This window comes from Parus major, chromosome 21 (genome assembly GCF_001522545.3).
Source record: "Parus major isolate Abel chromosome 21, Parus_major1.1, whole genome shotgun sequence".
NCBI classification, from domain to species: Eukaryota; Metazoa; Chordata; class Aves; order Passeriformes; family Paridae; genus Parus; species Parus major.
Window position 1 is genome coordinate 3,734,890 of NC_031789.1, and position 24,554 is coordinate 3,759,443.

Here is a 24,554-nt window from a genome sequence, read left to right on the forward strand (position 1 = left end):
AAAAAAAAAAAAAAAAAAAAAAAAAAGACGATCGAGAGATCTTGATTCCACTTTTAAGGATAGGTGGATATTAATGGGCGTTGGTTTGTTACACCGGAACAGTTTGGAATTTACTGGGAGGCAGCTGCTTTTTTTTATAATAATAATTAGGCAGATCTCCGAAGGTCTGGATGTAGGAGCCGTGCTGCAGTTTGTTTCAGCAAGTGCAACTGCAATATAGATCTGTTATATATATTTGTGTGTGTATAAATATGTATAAACAGCCCATCAAGTCCATCGGCCTGGGTGTGGCCATTGTAGTTGGACCAGGCTCGTACTGAACCACCACCGCTACTGCCTGCAATAGGAGATCCAGACTTGGAAGCGATTCAGTGTGATAGCTTGGAAGAATTCCATTTGGGAATCCTGTCAGTCCCTGAGCTACGGGGACAGTCTCCTGTGCCTCGTGTGTGGGAATCTGCTGCGCTCCTGAAGGAACAGTGTGTGATGGTCACGCTGTTTACAGAACTCCCTGATGTTGAGTTCCTTTTAAAAACATTTTGAGCTCTCATCTGGTTCAAAGCCAGCAGGGCTATGCTTGTACATTCCTTGGGAGCTTTCGTAATTCCCCTCCAAAACGTCAGCAGCGTGCAGAGGTTAAAACAGAGAGGTGGGAACCGCGCAAGGGAACTGCTGCGGAAAGGTTAATGGTTAACTTAGGCAGGCTTCCGGAGCAGCACGTCCAGGTTTTGTACACGAGGGAGCTGGAAACTGAGTTAAAGGGGTCTGCAAGGGAGTAATTCCAGCAGAGAGGAGTGGGTGCTTTGTTAATTGCCCATTGCTAATTATCTTCAGCAATACTGTCCTGTAGTGGATGTGGTGAACAGCATGTCTGGGTGCTAAGCACAGGGTGAAGTGGCAGCAGAGCTTGGAACTGCAGTGACCCCATGGAGGCAGGATCCTGTGAGCAGGAATTGCTCTGTGTCTGTGTGAATGGTTCATCTTTTAGACATGTTAGTCTGCTAAAAACGTGGTGCTGTGTTTGAGACCTTAAATGAGGAGGCCTTTTAATGCTGACCAGAGTTTTGGTAATAAAAATGTAACTTACATGCAATTATTTGTGACTGCATTTCCTGGCAGTCTAAAAACAATGTCAGGGTTTCTTTAGTGGTTTTGAAGAGGCTGTTGCTCGTGGAATATTGAACCAATGACCCAAACTACTCAGTGATGATGAAATGCCCAATCTAACATTTTATTGAACATGGCATTTATGAAAAATGAACCTGCTCATTTCTATTATATAATCAATAGCACATTAAACCATTTATCATTAATTTGATTTAAAAATGCCATTTTGAGCCTATATGTTCCCCTGCCTTCCTAGCTGAGTTTAAATTTGATATCCGAGAAAGCACAAGGTAGTAAAAAGAAAAAAGCTCATTGTAGCTGTCCTCACTGTCTTGGGACCAGCAAATTTGGAAGCTCCCCTTTTGCTGTATCACTTCAAAACATTAATAAGCAACAATACAAATGTGCAGAAAAAACATTCTGAGCTGTCCTCAAATCCAAATGGTTTCCTGGCATTGTGACACAAGTGAGTGCATTTCTGTGATGGAAACCCTCCTTGCCACAAGTGGTAAAAAAGATGTTACTTTAAGAAATTACCTTTTAGGAACTTTATTTCCCCAGTGAAAGCTGTGTACCTGTGATGGCTTTGCTTCTTGAAGGGTGTTAAAAGTAAATGGAATTTGTGTCTGTAAATCCACTCCTGTCTGAGTGCCCCCCTCACTGACTGCACTAGGTCAGCCCCTGGGGGAGCCTGGACCATCAGGTTTTGGTTCTTTTCCTCTGAGTGTTCCTCCAGGAATGGCTTCCTGTGCCCAGGAACTGGTTCTTGCCAGGACAGTTTGGGAACTGGATGGTTGGGCTCTTTCAGGCTTTGCCTGGGGGAAGTTCTGGTTGATTTTAGCAACTGCACTTCAAAAAAAGTAGGTGTTAAGCAATCTCTGAGGAATGAGCAGGAGCTGCAATGCAAGGGATGTAGAAGGCTGAGGTGAGAGAGGGGAGATTACCAGGACTCTCTAGAGTACAAAAATAACATTGCTGGGAGATGATAATGGAAGAAGCAGGGTTTTTCTCTATTGATCCTGTAAGAGCCGTCTATGTCCTTGGAATGAGGCCAGGTGCCATCTGAGGTCCCAGAGTGGTTGCAGTAAAGGTGGATTCATTCTTGATGAATGTGGTGGCACGCTGTTCTCATGGTTGTCTGTCTGTGGCTTTGTGGACAGATGATGCACCTTCCTTCTTTGCAGCACAACACATACCCTGCTGGGGAGCAGAATGGGCTGCTGGGGAGCACAGGGAGGATGCTAGGATAAGGTAGAACTGTGGAAAGTCAGTGCTTTTGGATAGTTACAGTGTCTCCTTGAGGGTTAAGGTTGAAATATGAGTAGAATTTGTTGTACATCTCTGGATTTATGTATTTTTATCTGAAGCAATTTTGCTTTTTTTTGTTCTTCTGATTTGGAGGGGATAGTAGTTGCCTAATACAACTAAAGTCTGAGCATGGATTGCTTGAGTAGTGGGGTTTTTGCATAATTTTTTATACCTGGGTATGTACTGATGAGCTGTTGAGATCCCTTGTTGCACTACAGATAGTGTGGACAATCCTGGTGTGATAATTGAATATTTTATTAACTTATGTAATGAAGCAATATTCCATTCTTGATTTTTGGGCCAAAGTAGTGCGATGTAACAGCTGATGGACTTCCCTTTCAGGGCTGATCTAGAGAGTGAGTGGCCTTTTGGAAATGGCCTTGGCTGTCCTTGAGTTCATTTTTGGTGGTTTCCACAGGCCTCGCAGGAGGAGCTGAAGGCCGCGTACCGCCGGCTGTGCATGCTGTACCACCCCGACAAGCACCGCGACCCCGAGCTCAAAACACAGGCTGAGCGGCTCTTCAACCTTGTCCACCAAGCGTATGAAGGTCAGGGGGAGGCTGAGCTTTGCAGGGGGTTTCTGGGAGGGCTGTGTTTTCAGGATTTTTGAAGTTATTTATTATTACAAAGTAATAATTAAATTTGCTGATACTTACCAATGCTGTTTACCGATTCTATACCGTAAGAGGATAAATGCCATATCCATTCTGCAGGGAATGAGATCTAGAGTGTCTGTCTTATCTTCTGCATGTTGTAAATTACCTTCTCATCACTTCCCTTACTTCTGAACACCTCTTCCATAGGAGAATAAAGACTGAGAAGCTTCAAACAGAGAGACAATTTCATATTGTACTGGTGAACTGCTACATCCACAGGTTCTGTTCCATGTCACCTGGTTGTGATCTCCATTTCCAACAAGTTCTTCTATATGCTCAGATTGAGAGGAGGACAACTGATCCACAGCAGTTAGAGTTTATTCTTGTGCCAAAGCCCTTTCCAAATACTCTGAATTAAACTGAAATTTACTTAAATCCTGGTGCACAAGTTGCACCTGAAGTGCAGGTGGATTAGAAGCTGGTAGGAGTCATCCATGTTACAAACCTGGTGCACCCAGTCCTGGAGTCTAAAGAGAAACTAAAACAAAATGCTGAATAAATATTCCCCCATTCAACCTCAAATATGAATGAATATTTTTTACAGTTTTGACTGATAAGCATTTTTTCCTTCCAGTTGGACTTGAGCATGTGTGGGGTCTTCCCTGTTGTCCCTAGGTTAGGCATTAGGATATGTGGAAGCTTTTGCTGGGAGAGCAGGGAAAGTCTGACCTTGATGACTTGCAGAACAAAAACTCATAATGCTTCAGTAATTTCATTTTAGTGTGGTGAGTGACCTTACATTAGAGGCAGCAGCTTCCCTTTGAATTTTCTGGCTGCTCATGGCTCTGCCTTGCAATGAACATGGAAATTTGTGCTCGTTTAGTACCAAATGTAAGTGTAGTATGTTACAAGAAAAAATTTTGACATCTTGGAAATGAGCCACTCCACCTCCTGTCTATTTTCTCTTTCTCTTCTTCCGTGTCTTAGTATCACACAACAAAAGATTAATTTTACCAGAATTCATAAAAAGCATAAAAATGTCTGCCTGTGACATTTAGCAAGTCCAATAATATTCCACTAGTTCAGACCAAAACTCAATTACCACTATAAGCCTCTTTTAGCCTTGCTATATTCCCCCAGCTCCCTGGGGACATATCAGTTTTCCCACAGCCTCAAGAAATACATGATAATGATAAAGCTGGTCTTGGAACCCTGGAGGAGGAAATAGTGATGTTTCTTTGATTTATTTTTTCTTGCAGAAAGGTGTGTTAAAGGAGCTTATGCATTTAAATATGCCTTACCCTTTAGAGACTTCCTAATTCTGTGCCCAGTCTTTTTCTAAAGTAATTGTTCTGCAGTCTGCTGTTGTATTTTGTGTTGTCCATTGTGTTGGCTGACATTATGGGAGGTTAAGATTCTACACACACCTTTGCCATTACCCGTTATTGATGTTTGGCAAGGTGTGAACTGCCTTGTGGAAATTGCTTTGTTGGTGCTTGGCATGTACCATGTGTGGGACCAGGTGGGAAAGGATTAGTGAACATGGATGGTCAGGAATACCAAAGGAAGCCCCATAGAGCTTTGAAAGCCAGACAGAGCTGGGTGGCAATCCCAGGAAGGGCCCAGGGACTGCTCTGGCCAAATTGTTCATATCCTTCATGTTTGTTAGCAGGCTTTTGTCACCTTCAAAGAAAGCAGTGCTAGAAACCCCCTCTGCACATTCACTTAGGCTGCATGTCTCCTGTGTTCTTTCCACTTTCTTGTTTTAGAAAAAGAAGAAGAAAAAAGTTGGATTTGTTGGGGGGAAAAGTCAGCATGTCTTCTCAATAAAGCATGTGGAAGCATCAAAGGGATTAATGTGCAACTGTAGAACGTTTCCAGGATCTGTGCTTGAATTCCAAATATCTTGAGTGTTTTGGTCTGAAATCTGAGGAGAAGACCAAAAACTGAGTTCTCTCCTCTCTTTTGGTTTCAATTTACAGTGCTTAGTGATCCACAGACCAGAGCCATCTATGACATATATGGGAGGAGAGGACTGGAGATGGAAGGCTGGGAGGTGAGAGAAATTGAGCACGTTATGGCCAGTGGCCTTGACTAAGCCCACCTTTTTCTGCCATTGTTCTATCAGCTGCACTGACACCTGGCTGGTCATAAATGCCTGTTGGTTTGAAGGCATCTTTGGTTAGTTATTGCTGTCTCTCTCTGTCCCTGCTGGAACACCAGGATGGATTTTCAAAGAACCTTTTTGCACTTGACAAGAGAACAATAAACCTGACATTCAGAGTTCCCTGGAAGGATTACCATGACAGGCAACATCTTTATCTGAGACAAATGTGTTATTATTGTCCATCTTGTCCCTTCTTTTTCATCCAAAACTTGTTTTTTTCAGCATCAACTAGCTTCTGAGTTTGAAATTACTTTTTCTTCCTGGACTTTTTGGAGTGGGTTGGGGTGGGGTTTTTCCTCATTTTGGTTTGGTTTAGTTTTGGTTTGGTTTTATGGGCTTTGAAGCAGAACTTGTCCGTTCATGTCTGTCCAGCTCTTGAGTCCATTGCTGGCCTCTGCCAGCCCTGGTTGATTGTGCTGTGCTGCTTGAAGCAGAATCCTATGGTACTGGGTCAGGTCAGCACCAAGGTCAAACCTGGAGCAAATTGCTAAAAATGTAGAGCAGATCCATCATGTAACAGATGTTTTTAAACTGCTTTTGGCAGACTTGATCTTATTTTGAAAAGCCAAATCCAATACTCTTTCTATCCATTCCAAAAGTGGGCCTGTGAAAAACCCTCATTCCCTGAGCCATGTAAGGTAAGCAGCTGTGAACCAGCATAGCCTAAAATCACACAACACTCATGGATTCAATTTACTTCAGGCCAGAGGCTTTCAGTTATTTTCATTTTTGTGTCCACACCTGGTAGAGCAGTTAATGGATCGCTGAGGATAACAACTGCACTGCAGTGTCTTGTAGTTGTGGTTGGAAAGCTCTCTGCCCTGGTTTTGTCAAGGGAATGGAAATAACAAAACCATTTTCCCTTCTTTCAAGGCATGGAGTTTTTTCTCATTCCTGCCCTTTGTTCTGGTCTGGGTGCTTTGTTCCAAACTCTGACTATTGAAATTGGTGCAGGGTGGCTTTCAGCAGCTGGGGCAGCCTGTAAGAGCATCCTGCATCCAAGGGCCTCTGACCCCCCAGCACTGCGGTGCCCTGAGCAGCCTCTGTCTGGTAATTGTTTGGTTTTCATTTCTTTTTGAGCAGGTTGTGGAACGAAAGAGAACTGCAGCTGAAATCAGGGAAGAATTTGAGCGTTTGCAGAGAGAGAGGGAAGAGCGGAGACTGCAGCAGAGAACTAATCCAAAGGTAAGCAAAGACTTAATCCTGGTCTCAAGAGTGAGTCTGTAATTATCACCAGTGTGCAGGGTATGCTGAGCTTAGGTGAGGGCCTGTAGGAAGGAGCCCCTCAGGTGTCTACACTTGCTGCATGACTTTCTGTCTTTTGCATATGCAATTTTTCTGCATAATATAGGGAGAAGAGCTCATTCTTTGAACAATCCCCTACTGAATGTTCTTCTGTTCTTAGAGAAACATGTTGAGACAAAATACCTTTTTCAGCAATTTTCGGAAAATAGACCCAAGACTGAAATATTTATGATTTCTTTCCAAGTTTTCTAAATAAAATGTAACTCACTGCAGTTACCTGACGGGTATTCCCTTTGACACTGCTGCAGTGTCACAACAATTCAGGGAGCTATTCAAATGCAGCTTGAAACCAGCAACAAATCTGAGGCATCCCTAAGCCAGCTGGGCAGCAGCAGAGTCAACCTAAATGGGGTTGGGGGTCTGCCAGTATTGCAGTTAGTGCCTGTTTTTGGAAAGTGTGATCGTGCCCTCAGGATGAGAATCATCCCGGATGCTGTTTTCATCTCAGTCTGTTTGAGCAGCAGGCTGACCCTGAGTCACTCACCTCACAGCTAACCTTGGCTGGTCAGAGGTGCTCGGGAATACCGCTGGGATGGCAGGGAGAGATGGACATGGTGATTGGCCAGAGTATCCAAGCCTAGACTCACGGTGTCTTTGCTGGCTCTTGGCTTGGTGAGTGTGTGAGGCAAACCCAGAGTTTGTCAGGATAGTCCTTGACTGAAGTTTCAAAGCTTATTGAATCACAAAAATCTTGGTTCTTCTGCAGTGACTAACATTATCCAGGAGCTGCATCTACTATTAACTAAATGAATTCATATGTTAATGTAAAACCACAATGTCTTCTGAGTGGACAGATGTGGGATTGCAGTGGTACTTGGGATTGGATCTTGAGGAAAACATCCATCTAAGCAGAGCAATAATATTTTGAGACATTCACCTTGGCACCACCTTTGGATCTGCTCTCAGCAAAGCAAGTTGGACTGTACAGATCCCCAGGCTGTGGGTAGTGCACAGACACTAAGAACTGGTTTATACTGGAAGGGTAAACAAGCACAGAGTGTTGTGTGAGTATCTGTTGACAGCTTTATTCCAGCAGGAAGGTATTTCTGGGTGCCATAAGCCAGGCAGGACAAACTATCCCTCCTGCTGGAGCTGCAGGTGAGTGGGGTCAGAGAGATGTTTTTGGAGAGGAGCATGGTTATCTCCCAGTCTGCTGCTCCCTGCTTCAGGAATGTGACATTTTCCCTGGGCGCCTCGCCGTGGCTGTGAGCTGCACTGTGAGCCTCAGCCTGTGTCCTGGGATAAAATTAGCCATCTGGGTGTTTACAGCAATTGCCGGCTGGCAGCCGATGGAAATGCCTCTCCAGGCAGTGTTCCCGTGGAATTGGGGAGCGCAGCTGTGATCATTTCATACGCGAGCGCAAGTTATTTTAGAATTTCCAACATTTGTCGGTTCTATAAAACAGTTCCACAAAAATAAAGCATTTTAACCAGAAATGTTGAGCAATAACCAGATGTAGGCAATTTGGAGGGTTGAAATTGAGTCTCCTATTTGCTTTTAGAGCTTTGTTTTTGCTTTCAAAGATGTGCAGAAGGGTTGAAAAGTTCATTACTAGGTTTAAGAAGAACTGCTTCCTGTTAGGAGAAATTAAATCCAGTTATTTTCCTGCTGTGGAAGGTCAATATATAAGGAGCACAGGTCCCTCTAGGCAAAGCTTGGCACAACTTCCAGGTATCACCTCCCTGAAGGTAAATCCCTAAGAAAAAAGTAAGGAGTAAGTATATTTTCCTCTGGCACATCTATGAATTGCATTAGTGAAGTCTGGCAAATAAAGATGATTTTAGAAGCCAGTCCCAGCTGTGATGGTTCCTGCCCAGGGCAGCGCAGTGAGGGCACCACTGACTTCTGAGCAGGCATTACAGCTCTGTCCTGCTGCTCTTCCTTCGGGGAGAGCTCCTCATTTCCCATGGTCAGAGCAGGTGGCTGATGGGAGCTGGGAGCAGCAGCAGTCCCCTCCATTATCCGGCAGCATAGGGGTGCTCTCGTTCTCTGGGAATATTTTTAACTTTACCATCTGCTGCTTTTCCTGTGCCTGCGCCTGAACCAGTTTCCTTGCCAGGATCCACAGACCTCCAAGGGTGACTTCACCTGCTTGGCAGGAGGTGGAGGGTCTGCCCAGGGTCCACCTCTCACCTCAGGGAAAGGCAGAAGAGTAGGAGCTCTGCTGGGGAATGGGGAAACACTCCTTTTCTCTGAACAGATCTTGTGGATATTCATGGTTCAGGTGTTTTCCTTTTTTCCTTGGGAGGGATATTTGCTGTACAATTAATATATGTCAAAAAGGAAAGCCTAATATTTTGAGTGTGTTTTGGAGGAAGGAGGTGCAATAAATTTTGAGTGTGAATTGAGGTGTGGTTCTTGATGCATCTTTGCAAAGGTGCAGCATTGTGGCACCAGTAAGCCAAGTACAGCAAGATGGTCTCCAAATGGGTGTTTGCTAGCACAGGACTGTGCCCTTCTAGTGTGGTTAGAGGTTTTCCATTGCTTCCCTCTTCTTTTGGCCTCGTTTCAAGGAACAGCATGGCATAGGAGAGGGCTGAAACTGGAGAAGCTGTAGGGTCTGAAGTTGCTTGAAGGTGACTTTGCCGAAGGTTCCTGAAAGGGCAGGAACTGGTTGTTGGTGCCACCACCACGCAGAACAATGAGTGTAATTGCTCTGAAATTCACCAGCTGCCAAGGGTGATTAGTAAACAGCTGGGGCACAGCCCCTGTTCCAGGGTTCTACTGGAAATAACCACACCTTTCAGTTTTAAAATATTTATCCAGTTTTTGCTTCATAAGTAATCAGAAAATAAACACTGAAAAGAGGTTGGGAATCTCCACAGCAAATAGTTAGGCTGGGAACCCAGGCAGAGTAAAGGTTCAAATCCTGTTAGACTCTGCAATTCTTCCTTTATTTATGGTCTAGCATTTGATTAGAATGGAGTGATCAAGGAAAAATACTCCATCAGACTGAAATGAGGATTTATCACAGTTGTGCTTGGGCTCAGTGTGGGTGGGGTTTGTAGCTACCCAGCTATTGAGTTTCCATATACAAACTGTGCACAGAGGGGGGGTTTTATTGCAATCCAAACATTTTATAGGAGCTGGGATGCTGTCAGATGGGTCCATAGGGAAGGTTTCCAAAGCTGCTTGAAGTTATATGACCCAGACAAGTACCTAATTGTGCTCTTTTCAAAGAAGCACACTCCTGCAGTTAGTCTGAGGGAGCACAGCAGCAGGTAGCCAGGCTATTGTGCTGTGGCCTAGATTTTGTAGGAATAAGTTTTTCTATAGTCTGAGAAAGGAAATATTTACCACTTGCTAAAAGTATGTCTTTGTCAAGCCTTCTTTCTGATCACAAAATATAAACTAGAAAAAGTAATCAAGATATTTTACTAACAAGGTCAATTATAAGTGAATGATACAGTTTAGTACTAAGTCAGTTTAGGTATCTCATAAGAAGAAGCCTGTAGAGGTTTTCTGACCAAATTCCATTGAAGAAAATCAATTTCTAGAATATATTATTTTGACTTTTAAATACTAACAGAGCACAGTCAATTGTGAGGAAAGAGGAAACCTGCTTTCTAAAGGTGTTCTACCTGCTTCTGTAATGTGTCACAATTGAAAAATGACCTCCTGGGATTGCAAGTTGAGTTTGTACTGAAAAACTGCCTTTTCTCCAGTCTGTTTGATGATTTATATTGCTCTTTTGAAAAATTGTAATCATTCACTTTTGTCTTTGTGCATTAGGAAGTGCATTTTAGAGTGGTGAAAGTAATTGCAGAACAATGGAAAACTGCACGAAAATGTAATCATACACAGGGATGGTTCAGCCACTTCTGTGTACACCAGATGTTTGCTAATGCTAAATGCCTGTTTCATTTGTCATCCCTCAGGGAACAATTAGTGTGGGAATAGATGCCACTGACCTGTTTGATCGCTATGACGAGGAATATGAAGATGTGCCTGGGAGCAGCTTTCCCCAGATTGAGATAAACAAAATGCACATATCCCAGTCCATCGAGGTGAGGAGGGTGAACATTGCCATGTGAGCAGGGTGTGAGTGAATGAAGCACCTCAGAATACAGAACATGCTGCTCAGGGGCTCTCAACAGGATTTGGGGGGGACACAGTGGCCAGCAAGGGTGGGAAGAGGCAGCTTGGGGCCAGCAGAATGGTGGGTTGGCTCTGTAGCCTAACTGATCTGTGTGCTGCAGTTGTCCTACCCTCCTGCCAGTGGAGATGCTCAGTGCCCAGTTCTCACTGAATGGAGCATGTTCAGTGGATGAGAGCAAATTGCACCCATTCTTGAGGATGTGCATAAGGATGGGAAGGATTTCCTCTTTCAGAGAGTTGTAATAATTTAGTCTGCTGGAAAGATGAGAATGGTTTACAGCTCAAGGTCAGGACTTCAAGGTGGTACATTACAGGTGTCACAAGTGTCTGGTACTGTAAGAATTATCTGACTTTTTGCCATGCTTGATGTTTTACTGCAAAACCATTTGCACTCTGCAGTAGTGATTATGTCCTTGCAGAACATGCACTAAATGTGTGAAGTAGGATCAGAGTTACTGGAAATAATATATTCCTTTTTCAGGCACCCCTGACTTCCACAGACACAGCAATACTATCTGGTAACCTTTCCACCCAGAATGGGAATGGAGGGGGATCAATTAATCTTGCACTGAGACGAGTGACATCTGCCAAGGGATGGGGAGAGGTAAGAGTACACCTGTTACACAGTTTTATATTCAATCTATTGCCTGGTGTTCTATTTCTTGGGGGGAAAATTTTACCTGTGGTTCATCTCTCATTTTCATTGTTCTGTAAAATGTAGAAAAAGGAATTCTTAAAGGAATTTGAAACAAAGGGAAGACCAAACCTCGCTTTTTCTTACTTTTCTCCCCTCTCCATTTGGCCATGAATTTGGACTTCACTTAAGCAGCCAGAATTGTTACCTGATGTCTCTAGTCTTTCTGGTAGCTCTGTCTGAAGACACAGTGCTGTCAGCAGGCCTTTTAGGGCAGCGTGATAGTTAGCCTTTGCTTCCAACATTGCTTTGCTTGCATGGGAAGAAGTTATGGGAGAAATAGTTTGGCCTCCCCCAGCAGATCTGGTCTGAGCAGCTGGAAAGTCCCATGTTGCACCTGCAAGCTGGGCTGTGTTTGAGGTGCTCATGGCATCGCTGGTGTAGCTGGCAGCTGCCTGTTCCTTGCACATGAACTCCTGCTAGCCTGCTTCCTCAGCTCAGGAGAGTGGGAGTCTTCCTCTCATTTGAGATTCACACACTGGAGGCTTTTGATTTGTGTCAGGATTTTGTGAGGCAGAGTTTTCTCCATATTCCCTGGAATGACCAAAGCAGGTGCCAGTAGCTTTGGTCACCTGTAGCTGTACAAAACTGGCTTTGTTTTACCCATGAGCTCCAGTTCAGCCAGACATCTTTTCTTCTTCTGAATGCAGGAAGGGAGGGTGCTGAAAGAGGTGGTAAAAGTTACTCAGCTGTGATGAAAATTATGCTCATGACATATTTTGTCACTGTTGTAAAGAATGTCCTCTTCTAACACTCTGTCACTGTGCATTCCACCAGTTGGAGTTTGGAGCTGGAGACCTTCACGGACCTCTCTTTGGGTTGAAGATATTTCGTAATCTTACACCAAGATGGTAAATATTAGAAAAATGGCCTAGTGGTTAATGTTCCACAATGAGGAACTAAATGACTTGAATTTGCTTCCACATTTATTTTGGATTTGTTTTCTGTCCTACAAAATAAGCTATTTTTGCATTAGACTTAAGGTCATACTTGTATTGTCAAAATGTCTGCATTCTTTCTGGATGTTGGTGCCCTCCCTTTCCATATTGCAAATTTAAGGAAGGTCTGTGTTCCACATCCTTAGATTTGTACTCAACCAACACAGCAAACAATGGGGAACTCTTCTGAGGCTTCCATGTGTGAGAGGGAATTTCTAACAGCAAAACAGGAGATGATGTCATATTTTAGGGAGATAATGCCAAATTTGCCACTAGTTTCATGTCTGTTCACAAATAGAGGTCTCAGGTTGCAAAAGAGAATTCAAGGTAAGGCCTGTGATTGGAGCCACACATCAGAGCATCATAGGAGATTGTGTAGGTTCCCTCTGTTTATATTTTCAAATTTAGTGAATCTGCCATTCCTCAGAGCTTGTACAGGATTCTTGTTCCCTGGAGAGTGCTTTAGCACTGTTTTTTAGGTGATGCTTAAGGATTATTAAATCGCAGGGCTGCTTTGTGCCAGCAGCCCAGTGTGCTGTTCTGCAGAGACCAGGATGTTGTCTGCACAGGGCAGGAAGGGGAAGGCTGGGTGCCTGGGCAGCATCATGAACAGACAATAAACCAGGGCACAGCCTGTTCTCCTGGGCACTGCTGTGCTCAGAGCAGTCTGAGATAGTTCTTACTTCTCCCTGAGAGCCTCCAGCCTCATGCTTTTTGCAGGTTGGTCTCTGGGCATTCAGTAAAGTTCTGGGGCCACCTGGGAGCCTGTGTGTTTCCACTGATGAGTTTTTCCTCATTTCTCTAGTTTCATCACCACAAACTGTGCCCTGCAGTTCTCGTCACGCGGGGTCCGCCCCGGCCTCACCACGGTCCTGGCCCGAAACCTGGACAAGAACACAATGGGCTACCTGCAGTGGCGATGGGGCATCCAGTCAGCCATGAACACCAGTATTGTCCGGGACACCAAAACCAGCCACTTCACTGTGGCAATGCAGGTCAGAGCCATGGCTGGGACCTAATCCTGCCCTGGGGGAGACAGCGGCCTCACCTTCCTGTCCCAGCTGTATTTTGCCTTGGGATTAGAGGTTAAGGAAGATGTTGGTTTATCTCATGTTAGACCTAATATAGGTAACCAGGTGTTTGGCAGAGCACAGCTCTTGGCATTGTCAGGGGTGACATGGGTCAGCTTGGAGTAGAGTCAGTACAACATGGACAGCAGAGGTTGTAAGTGGCAAGCACTGCTTTGTGTTCTGTGCTTCAGGGTTGAGAAAGGAAATTTGGAGGCAGCAGTGGCCAAGAGTATGTTATGATGCATTTGTGCCTCTTGTGTTTCAGCTGGGAATCCCCCATTCTTTCATGATGGTCAGTTACCAGCATAAGTTTCAGGATGAGGATCAAACACGAGTGAAAGGTTCTCTCAAGTAAGTGCTCAAGAGGGAATTCACATTGCTCACAGCCTGGGGACTGTGTCCTCTCCCGCTGCTGTAGGCCTCCAGGTTCCACACAAACCATATGCTTCTGTGGCTTTTGGGAGCCTGCTTTTCACTCTTTAAATCTGGTAAAGGCTGAAGTGAATGTCTTGTAGACTTGGCCCTGTGTGCCTCTGCAGTTAAATAGAAGTTATAATACTTGTGTATGATAAATCTACATCATCCCCTATAAGAAAGCCAGAAGTTCCTGTTTACTCCTTAGCAAGGTGGAAGGTCTAATCTCACCTTGGAGATACACCACGAATCTTCCAGAGGCAAACATCTGCTGCAAACAGATGCATTTCCATGCTTTACTTGTTTGGGAACTACAGGATTCAGTAATGAGAAATTCAGGTGTCTTCTCTGTCTTAACAGTTTTTGGTTCTGTCATTCTAGGGTGGGTTTCTTTGGGACCATAGTGGAGTATGGAGCAGAGAGGAAGATTTCCAGACACAGTGTTTTAGGAGCCACTGTCAGCGTTGGTGTTCCTCAAGGAGTGTCCTTGAAAATCAAGTCAGTTCAAGATCTCAATTCCTCTTTATTCCAGAGGCTGACTGTAACCTCCATCATTCTATTTCCAGTATTCAGGTGGGAAGGTCCCAGTCCCAGGTCAATACAGGTGTATTGATACATCACTGGGAGAGGCTACAGCTGCCCTCAACTCTTAATGCAAGCTGTAAGCCCATTGTAAGTAGTGGGTGCCTTCCACTGGTGTGACTCACAGCCTGAGCCACCTGTATGTGTGTGTGTGCATCAGAATATTCTGAAATACAGCTTAAAGTGAGATTTGGAGCACTCTGGTAAGTGAATGGAAGATTTCTGAAAATACTAGTTGAGATGGATTCCATGTGTATTGTGTTGTGTATGAGTGAATGCTTGAATTAGGGAATTACCATTGCATAATGCATGTGATTATACCATTAACAAGGTGCAGTTCACAGAGGGACTGAGCTCATTAAGTGTCCTTGTCTTGTGTGCTTGAATTGGGGCCAGCTACAGGTGGGGTGTGAAACTGCTGAAGGGCCTGAATTCATTACAAGGGAAGTAATGTTTTCTAAAATAAATATTGTTACAGACATCAGAAAAATATTCATGTACACTTGCCCTGAAGGCCCATGCCTGTGTTAGAGAAGACCACATGCCTTCTCTAGAAGCATTTTCTCTTATTTCATGAGGATATTTGTCCCTTTTTCTGTTGAAATTAATGACTGAGCAAATTCTCCTAAGATTAAAAAAAGAACTTTAGAATGGTCAGGTACTATCACGAGCTGCTACTTCAAAGTGTGGCTCTGGCTGGTGTCAGCTGCCTTTCCTGCCGTTGGCTTTTTCAGTTTATGAGGCTTTCACCTTTTTGAGCTCCTCATTCATCTCCCCTTGGTTCATCAGCACACACTGCTGCTAAGTGTGCTTCATCAAGCACATCCAGCTCTGCTTTTCCCCTTACCATCCCTCTGCTCTTCTTTGTTGCAGGCTGAATAGGGCCAGCCAGACCTACTTCTTCCCTGTCCATCTAACAGATCAGCTGCTTCCCAGCGCCGTGTTCTATGCCACTGTGGGACCTCTCGTTATCTACTTTGCCATGCACAGGCTGGTCATCAAACCCTACCTCAGGGCACAGAAGGAGAGGTGAGCTTGCACATTCCTGAGGAAGTCTCACTCGGGCTCATTTGTGTGAGGTTGTGGGTCAGTTGTAATTGGGGTGGGTAAGCAGACCCTGCCAGTTTCTGCCTGAATCCCAGCCATGTATTCCTGCTGAGATGTTGCCTTCCTTCTGCCAGAGAGCTGGAGAAGCAGCGGGAGAGCACAGCCAGTGACATCCTACAGAAGAAGCAGGAGGCTGAAGCTGCAGTGAGTCTTTCTTGTAACTTGATCCCCTTAGTGAAAGGAAACTCTTTTCACTCTGGTTCATTCTCCTTTGGCCACGGTGTCTGACCCTGTGTGATTTCTGCTCTGCCACTTGTGTTGTGACAGGTCCGGTTGATGCAGGAGTCAGTTCGAAGGATAATTGAAGCGGAGGAAGCCAGAATGGGTAAAGATTATGATATCATTTACTTGTTCTATAAATTTGGAGAGAAGAAGGAACAATGCAAAGGTGTTGTTTCTTCATTCCCACTCCTAATGAAGTGCAGTGTAGTTGCTGCTGCACATGTAGTGGGGGGAGCCCCATTATGATTCAGCTCCAGGTGCCTGAGCATAGGAGGGATCACAGAATATTATCTTGGGACATGGTGTGAAGTGGATCAACAGACTGAAGACAACAGTCTGGATTCACCTCTGCCCCAGAGAGAGGTGTGTGTATATAAATAGGTGCCAAAGTTGTAGTCTGAAGTTCAGCTTTCACTGATTTCTCCCATACATGGTTTGCTCCTGGATCATAGTAGGAATCTAATCTCTGATGGTTACTAGCAATTTTCCACAGATTGTTCCAAAGTGAACTGTAATCCACTTGGACTGTCACATCAGTGTGGCACCCAGATCCTGTCACTCCATTCTAGTGATGAGGGTTGCTAATAAATGCCCAAGTAAAAATGTTCTTTGTTGGGAGGTGTGGGTCCAGGTCAGGAGAATTAAATCTCACTGAAAGCAAGAGAAAATGTTGCAATGGTCTTTTTGTCAGTGGAAGCCTTCCATCACAGTTGTGATTTCTTGGGAAATGCAGGTCTGATTGTAGTGAATGCCTGGTATGGGAAGTTTGTTAATGACAACAGCAGGAAGAACGAGAAGGTGAAGGTTATAGATGTGACTGTGCCTCTGCAGTGCTTGGTGAAGGATTCTAAACTCATCCTTACAGAGGCCTCCAAGGTACGTAGCTGTCCTGTCAAAGCCCAGATTCAGGGACTCAAATGTGTGGCCCAGAATTTAATTTGAATCGTGTGGTGTCCTGCCAGGGGGTCTCTCCAGTGGCTCTGGATCAATTCACAGATGCCATTTACATACCAAGTATTACAAACTTCCAGGAACTTCTGTTTCTTGGGGCTTTTCTAGGCCATTTGTCTGCATTGTGGGAGAGTGGGTGTTGGAGACCTTCAGGTTCTACACCAGAAACTTCCCAACCCCCTGGTTTACTTTTATGCACTGAAAACTTGTAGAGGTGATTCCCCAGTGTCTCACCTTGCTGGCAGCAAAACTTTTTTTTTTTTTATGACACCTTGTCCTGACACTTATAAATGTTTTTGGCCAGCTGGAGAGCTGTGAAAGTTCATTCCTTGATTCTCAGTCTCCTTCTCTGGTTCAAGGCTGGGCTTCCAGGCTTCTACGATCCCTGCGTGGGTGAGGAGAAGAGTTTGAAAGTGCTTTATCAGTTCCGAGGAGTTCTGCACCAAGTGATGTCAGCTGACAATGAGGCCCTTAGGATACCAAAGCAATGTAAGTAGCACAGACTGCCCAGCATCTTCCTTGGGGAACCAGTAATGGACTGCTTCAGCTCTGTGGTGCAGAGCACAGAGCTGGGGTTCTGGGGTTCAGAATTGGAGTTACTGCAATGGACTGACCATGATTTGCCTCTGGAGTAAAGGCCCAAAAGAACTCAGCAGCAGCTCTGCAGCTGTTTGTACCAGCCAGTCTGTATCTCTGACTGGGGCTGGAAGCAGAGGCCTCCAACAGGTGCCAATGTCCTTTGCAGTTCACAGCAGTGGGTGGCCATTTGGGGACTGAATTTAATGTATGGAGGCCTGAGTCAGATTCCTTCCTTGTCCCCATTTATTTTACCTGCCAAAATATTTTCCCTGCTGGAATAGCTCTGTGAAACCGGTATCTGTTTGTGACAACTTTTATTGGCACCCCTGTGGGTCTGGTGGGTTGGCTCAAGGGCACAGACCTTTGTTTGCCCTCGACCAGCTCCCTGCCCAGTGTGAGCAGCACATCCAACTGACAGAGCTTCCAGAAGTGCATTGGAATTGTGTCTAATTAGCAGCCAGAAGTGTTCCTGCCTGTCCTTGGAACAATGGTGGGCTCCAGCATGTGTCCATTCCTTGTTCTCCCCTGCAGCTCACAGGATCGATGCCGATGGCTAATGCGGGGAACACGCATCTCTCACGGTACCTGGGTCAATGGAAACTGCAAAACCTCCCCCGGACACTGCAAGTTTCAACAGAGACACTTTTATTTTTACTGTCTGTATAGCAGGCGGTGTCCTGGCAGTTCTGTTAGGGACAAAAGGACAGACCCTGCTGCTTCAGGCAGCTCCCAGGCAATATCTGAGTTGTGGCTCGGTACCCAATAAAGCAGCGTGACTCTGAGTGCACAGTGCTTTCTGCCGAGGGGCTGAGCGGGCACCCTGCTCCCAGCTGGCCACAGCCCCTTCTGCACTCACACCTCTCTCCTGGTGCACAGCAGGGACAAAGACCTGTTCTTCTCACTCTCCACGTACTTCCTGGGGTAGGTAACACACCTGCTCCTTCTCATGAGGGGAATTTCAGTTCTCTGGCCACGTCCTAGAAGTCCCCTGTGCAAATACTTTTGGAGAGAGGTCAGTGATTGTTTCAATCTCAAATCTGTGTTTGAAATGCACTTGTTAGAAAAAGTATGTGCTTAAATATGAATGAACTGCTCTTCCAGACAAGGACACGGTGTATCATAGTTTTATTGATTCTTCTGCCACCCACAACCATGTATTGTCAAGGATTTCCAGAAAAGAGGAAAGCAAGTGAGGGAGAAGGACAGCAATTAATTTAATTTGATTCTGATGCTGCAACTATCTCTTAATATCTAATTTATTTCTAGCAAAAATAAATGTAGTTCATAAAGTAAACCATACCAAAGTGAGAGAGGCCAAATGGATAAAGAGCTGAAAATGTAACACTCATCTGCCCTTTCTGAAAAGCAGCAGTTATGGCATAGATCCATTGGCTTTGTCTTGCCTAGAAGCCCTGCCAGGGATTTCCAGCAGAAGGGCAGTCCTAGGCTGGTGACAGAGCAGCTGGAAACAGCACCTTACAGAATCTACTACACACTGGGTACATCAGCACATCAGAGGCTTTTGCAGGAACAAGGAATCATGGTGGCTGCTCCTTGGTCAGTTTTGCTCTGGCTAAGTCCAGACCAGCCTTCATTGCTCGTGGGTGAAAGCAGAGGGGAGAACACCAATGTCTTGGCAGTGCAGAGTTGCTTTTGACAACTCCTGCAATAACTCCTTTCCTGACATGGACCTGGCCCCTGTTCTGAGCAGCTGTGGTTCTCTGTGCTCAGGTCACTGCACCAGGAGAATGAGATTTCCAAAATAAATGCTTTCCCTTGTAAAGAACAAGTTCATATTATGAAGGGGTGTTCATTTGTTTTTATTAAAACCAAAACAACTCAGCTGTGACCAGTTCCTGGTGCAGGGCTTTATTTCACTTATGGCCAGCGTTCTGTCAATCTGAAATTAAATGTAATATGTGCAATAAATTATATTCAGCTGAAAAGCAGCTCCCATTCCCTTTGCATCTGTAGGAAGCTCCTGAGATGAAACTCCTGGAAAGTAAGGGTTGAAGGTTCTGTAAACATAGCAGCACTCTCCATCCCATCCAGCTTATTGACCTCTGGTGGGACTGGGCAGAAATCCAAATCTCTTCCAGTTCCTTTTTGCTGTCACTGTGTGAGGTGTATGATCAGAAGTGAGGAGCCAGCCTGTAGAGATAGGACATGGCACAGGAGCATCCCTGAGAGACTGAGCACCTGGCTGTCTCTCAACCCCCCTCATCCTTTCTTCCTTGTTTTCTGTCATTGCTGAGTTTTGCCAAGACAGCCCCACTGCACAACCACAGCCTTCACCACCGTATTCTTGCTATGAGCAGCTGCCATTTTATAGCCACAACTCCCCTGGGACTTCTTTTTATGACTCTGTAATTCAAAATTACCAACAGAATTAAAATCGAAGCTCTAAGCAAGCAGAGCTGAGTTTTTAGCCTAGCTTCCACCATGACCTAGTGCCATTTCCAAAAGGTTGAGCCACCTTTTCAGTTTGCCAAGGTGTTCAGGCTGCTGCTTTGATGGCAGCTGGCTGAGCAGCAGTGCCTGCAGGGTTGTGGCACATAAGTGAGCTGCAGGGTGGCCCCAAGGCTCCGGCAGCTCTTGGGTGGTTTGGAGTCCTCAGTGCTGCCCAGGGTGGGGAGGGAGGGAGCTCTCTTTCAACACAGCTCCCAGAGAGTTCACAGGGGCTTGGTTTGGGTCTGGCCAAGCCTCCAGTCCTTGCAAAGGGGTGCAGTGCTACCCCAGGGCTGTTTCTGAGGCTGCAGGGACCAGGTGCCAGGACTGCACACTCTGACACCACTGGCATCCTGACATGGGCCCTGTCCCCCGGCTCAGTCATTGCAGCCTTCAGCAGGCCCCTGGCACAAGCCCAGCACAGTGTCCCTGCTGTCTTCAGCCACTCTGGGCAGTGCCTGCCTCCCAGCCCTCCACCCTGCCCAGCCACAGGGCTCCTCACCATGTCCCACACCCTTCAAGAGAGGCTAGCAAGGAGCAGCTGCTCCACAGAAAGGTGGGGATACCTGCCAGCTCTTCCTATCTCCACCTGAGTGTATTTTTTCAGAAAGAGCACTTCAAGTGTCAAGTCTTCCTGCTGCCTGGCACAACAGCTCACAAACCAATAAATCATAACAGCAGACTCCTGAGTTTGGAATATAACAAACTCATTGTTCATTTGTCTCACATTTAAGAAAAAAACATGGTTCATTAAAAGTTTTAATGAAAAAATAAAGTTCTGAATTAAACTATAATTATACATGGCTGAAAGTGATGAACTAAAAGAATGGAGATGTTACTTTTTTATTTCTCTCTGCTGATATTGTAACGTGCTGGACACCATCCACTGGGATAAATCGAAGGGGACAGAACAAGAGTCAGTAACATTGATTAGTGTTGAACCTCTGTGAAAAAGAGCCAGTTCACTTGACAGTGCACCATTTCTCCCATAAAAGCTTCAGGAACAGTCCACAGAGGTCCAGTTGAACTGCAGACACGCTGTCAACACAAGAGATACCAATGTCAGACCAGGTCCAACTCTTGCACAGTTGTGGCCAGGATCTTCCAAAGCATTTCTGGGGAAATGGCAGCACTGGAGAACTTTGGTTATTTTTCTGGCTGCAAAGGACAGTCAGGCAGCCATTGGGGGCGAGTCTTTGGCAAACTCCTTGGTGGTTCCACATAGCTTCTGAAGGCAGCTCAGCACAGTCATGGTTGAGAGATTTCACAGAAGCTGGTTTTCTGAACCCGGTCAGCTGTTACAGTTTTGTTTGGTGGAACAAAATTTTTATCAAGAACCAGAAGAGAAAAGTTGCATGTTGTGCACCTCTGTTGCCCTGCCCCACACCGTGGAGCCCTAGGGCCCCGTGGTACTGGGCTGCCTGAGGCTTTGGCAGCCCCGGGGCCGATGTCTGAAGGAGAGCACTTGACCCTGTGTGCTAGCAAGACCCTCAGTCATCACCACGACACATCTGGTGAGCCAGTCCTCAGACAAGACAGTGCTCCAATGCTGTGTGACTGCAGAACTCATGGGGACATGTTCCTGCTGGCACAGCTGGTCTGGCTGCAGCCGCTGTGCCAGCCAGTGCTTCTCTGAGACGCTTACTGGACAGAGCACACACTGTTCTTCAGGCATAACTTCAGAGAAACACCTCAAAACATCAACCCAATTGATCCATGTGGATCTGTCTGGTCACTGGGGAACAATGCCAGCATCTCCCTTGCTTTGTGTATCAGCTGTGACTTCCCATCGTGGTCCTGAAGGGATTTCCTGTGGGCTAAGGCCCAGGAGGTCCTGTCTGCAGTGCTGGCCAGGGCCTCAGTGCTCTCCTGTCCACTCTGGATCCTCATTGCACTTCATCCTGTAGCTGCATTGCCTGCATTCACTTTGATCTGTGTCATTGCTACCAAAAGAATAAAGATTCTGGCTTTTTGGTTACAGTCCAGTTTCAAAAAACAAACAGCAAAAGCAAAAATCAACTCAGCTGTCATACTTGGATGGACATGATCAAATTCCAAACCAGACCTGCCAGGTTCTACATTTCCTGTGGCCCCTTTTACAGCCCATGTTCGAATTCTGGGCTGAGAAAAGGGAGAGTCATCTTAAAACAGCACCATAGAGGTTAATGAAGGGACAGGAAATTGAGCAGTTTCCCCCCATACACACATGTGAGCTGATCATGCAAATAAATCACAAAAAAACCACTGAAAGAAGAGACCTTCTAGGAAGGAATCTGATGCCGCTGATCCCCGACACTGCCTGTCCAGGAAAAGGGTTGCTCCTTCCTGCCAGGGCACTATCCCTTGGCACAGGAGGGACCCCGAGTCTCATTTGCACTTGGATGATGCCAAATGACAGAACTCCCCTATGCTCAGGCCTGTGGAAGCAGCAGCAGATCACACAGAGGCCAGTAGCACCGAGGCTGACTCCTACGGAGCCTTAGGATACCTAAGATTGATCTATACGGACAAATGGGCAAGTATAATATCACATTGAATTTAAAACACAGGGCCATTTACTTTTCAGACTCTTCACACAGACTCCCTCCTCCTCCCCTCCCTCTTTGGGAGGAGGAGTTTTCTAGCACAGAGAAGATTTGCAGTTTCCCAATGGAATGAGAAAACCTACTTGGCAAAGGTATTGTACATCACCCAGTCATCTTAACCAGACAGAACTGCACTGAGCTCAGAGAGCTTTGTCTGTCCCTTGAGACAGTCTCCGCCACAGTTCTGCCCAGGCGGCCGCTCCCAGCTCCGGCTGCCCACGGCTCGGCGATTCCTCATTCCTGGGCCACAGGCCGGCTGGGCAGCCCTCTCACCGGAGCAGCAGCAGTTCAGGGGAGCCCTCCCCGGCCTCCCCGCCGGCACCCACAGCTCGCCCACCCACGCAGCACGTGCCTCCCCCCTAGTCCAGAAAGCGCCTGCGCGAGCCCGTCCGGGAGCGGTTCGAACGGCGAATGTCAAACTTGGAGTCCCGGCACTTCTGGCAGATGTAGATCTCTGGGACGTTTGACTTGCGGATTTTGGCGCAGGAGAGGTGGATCCAGGTATGGCACTCGTTGCACTCGATCATCGGCCGCCCAGCGAAAGGCTTCATGCAGAAGCAAGTGACCAGGTCCCACGAGTCGTCATCTGTAAAGACAAATGTCAAAGATACATTTTTAGCAGCTGACACCTCTCACACCAGGAATTTTCTCTCCTTTCACACTAAATTAACTACCTGGGTTTCAAAGGCAAGCACTTTGCTGCTTTTTCCAGGTCTCTTACACAGCAAGAGACCCTCAGCAGTACACAGGAGGCCGTAATTGAGGAGAAGATAACCAGCTGCTTCTATAAAGTTGCAGCTTTTCACTCAGTTTATAGCAGGAAGAACCAATCCACCTCTCTGCCCCTGAAAATCCAACTGCTCCTGAATTCCACCCAGGCAGCACTCCTCTGCATTATCCTCAGGCTACAAGTAAAGCACAACTACTTCCACTTGGCTAATCCACTTGGACAGCCAAGCCTACCTGAATCCACCATGATGTCCTCGTCATCACCAGTGCCGTCCTCATCCCGAAAGACCACCTGCTTGCCCTGCCGAATGACCGTTCGTTTGCCCACGCTCTGGATCTCCACCGTCTGCTCGGTCGTCACAGCAGGGTAGGAGACACTGGACGGGGTGTCAGAGTCCCACACCGAGCAGTGCTCAGTCACAGACTGAGGGTCACCCTCCGAAGAGGGGCTCATTGGCGTCTCTGCGTAAGAGTCCTCTGCCTCCAGATCCAGCAGCTTCTCCTCATAGTCCTCCTCTGCAGACACCTCTGTTTCCCTCCTTTTCAGCTTTTTCTTCTTCCTGATCTTATCGATTTGCTTTCGCTCTGGCAGGAAGTTGCTGGCCTTTCCCCGCTGGAACAGGGAACCATATGGTTTTGCTCGCTTAAGCTGACTAAAGTTCTTTCTGTTCTTGGAGGGCAGGGAGACAGAGGAGGGGGTGTCATTGAAGCGGGGATCCCAGCTATCACTGTCAATTGTGCCTCCAGTGCTGTTGGGAGGGCTGGGACTGTTCCTCAGTGGTGTTTCCTGGAACATGTTGAGGAAGCAGGTAACAGTTTGACTTAGAGCAGACGCTCATGCAGTGCAAGGCAGAGTCCCCTATCCCACAGGGCACTCTGTCCATCCCTGAAGTGCTGTGCCCTGTCCTCTAGAGTGGTGTCCCCTATCCCCAGGGACGCTGTCACCTGAAGCACTGTGCCCCGTCCCTGAGGCGCTGAGCCTTTTCCCCCACGTACTGTCCCCTGTCCCATGGGTGCTGAGCCCTGTCCTCGAAGTGCTGTGCTCTGTCCCCCAGGCACTGAGCCCTGTCCCCTGAGATACTGAGCTCTGTTCCCGGGGTGCTGAGTCCCACCCCCCAGGCGCTGAGCCCTGTCCCCCGAGGCGCTGAGCCCTGTCCCCTGAGATACTGAGCTCTGTTCCCAGGGTGCTGAGTCCCGTCCCCCGAGGCACTGTGCTCTGTCCCCCCAGGCGCTGAGCCCTGTCCCCGAGATGCTGCCGCTCCTGCTCTCCCTACAAGCTACCCCGGAGTTTCTCCGGCCATTGCTCCCGGGCTGGGGAGCAGCAGGAACGATGCCGGATCCGACGTTTTTCACCCCGCCCACGCCGGGCACCACCCGCCCCGTCCCCAGAGCCTCCAGCCGCCGCGGTTCCCCTTTTGTTTAGGCCCGGAACGGGGCCGTGACCGCCGGAGCGGCCGGTCTGACAGACCAGCCCGGTGCCCCCCAGTGCCCCCCGGTACCCCCAGGGCCCCCCGGTACAACTCACCTCCTGCGGGTACGGGATGTAGCCGGCGTAGGCCAAGACGAAGGTGCAGAACTTATTGAAGTCCTCCACGGTGCGGTGCCGCCGGGAGCCGGGGGAGAAGTCCTGCGGGGGGCGGGGGTGAGCGGCGG

General features: G+C 46.8%; 2 protein-coding genes across 3 annotated transcripts in view; one reads left to right on the forward strand and one right to left on the reverse strand.

Annotated features, from left to right (window-relative positions):
* Positions 1–18,993, forward strand: part of DNAJC11 (DnaJ heat shock protein family (Hsp40) member C11) — a 20,387-nt gene extending 1,394 nt beyond the window's left edge. The window contains exons 2-16 of one of the 2 annotated variants that reach the window (XM_015648188.3): positions 2,834–2,963; positions 4,994–5,067; positions 6,262–6,363; positions 10,363–10,491; positions 11,064–11,186; positions 12,054–12,127; positions 13,020–13,209; positions 13,550–13,635; positions 14,080–14,196; positions 15,154–15,309; positions 15,462–15,531; positions 15,655–15,712; positions 16,343–16,485; positions 16,920–17,049; positions 17,671–18,993. In XM_015648188.3, coding sequence (XP_015503674.1) covers positions 2,834–2,963; positions 4,994–5,067; positions 6,262–6,363; positions 10,363–10,491; positions 11,064–11,186; positions 12,054–12,127; positions 13,020–13,209; positions 13,550–13,635; positions 14,080–14,196; positions 15,154–15,309; positions 15,462–15,531; positions 15,655–15,712; positions 16,343–16,485; positions 16,920–17,049; positions 17,671–17,696 — 1,608 coding nt within the window. In that variant the 3' untranslated portion in view covers positions 17,697–18,993. Of the gene's footprint in view, positions 1–2,833; positions 2,964–4,993; positions 5,068–6,261; positions 6,364–10,362; positions 10,492–11,063; positions 11,187–12,053; positions 12,128–13,019; positions 13,210–13,549; positions 13,636–14,079; positions 14,197–15,153; positions 15,310–15,461; positions 15,532–15,654; positions 15,713–16,342; positions 16,486–16,919; positions 17,050–17,670 lie in introns of those variants that run through there. The other variant, XM_015648189.3, reaches the window with a different exon arrangement.
* Positions 18,994–22,119: 3,126 nt separating this feature from the next.
* Positions 22,120–24,554, reverse strand: part of PHF13 (PHD finger protein 13) — a 3,628-nt gene continuing 1,193 nt past the window's right edge. Inside the window, exons 2-4 of the mRNA XM_015648021.3 lie at positions 24,427–24,537; positions 23,136–23,688; positions 22,120–22,758 (exon numbers count right to left, since the gene is read on the reverse strand). Coding sequence (XP_015503507.1) covers positions 22,532–22,758; positions 23,136–23,688; positions 24,427–24,537 — 891 coding nt within the window. The 3' untranslated portion in view covers positions 22,120–22,531. The remainder of the gene's footprint in view (positions 22,759–23,135; positions 23,689–24,426; positions 24,538–24,554) is intronic.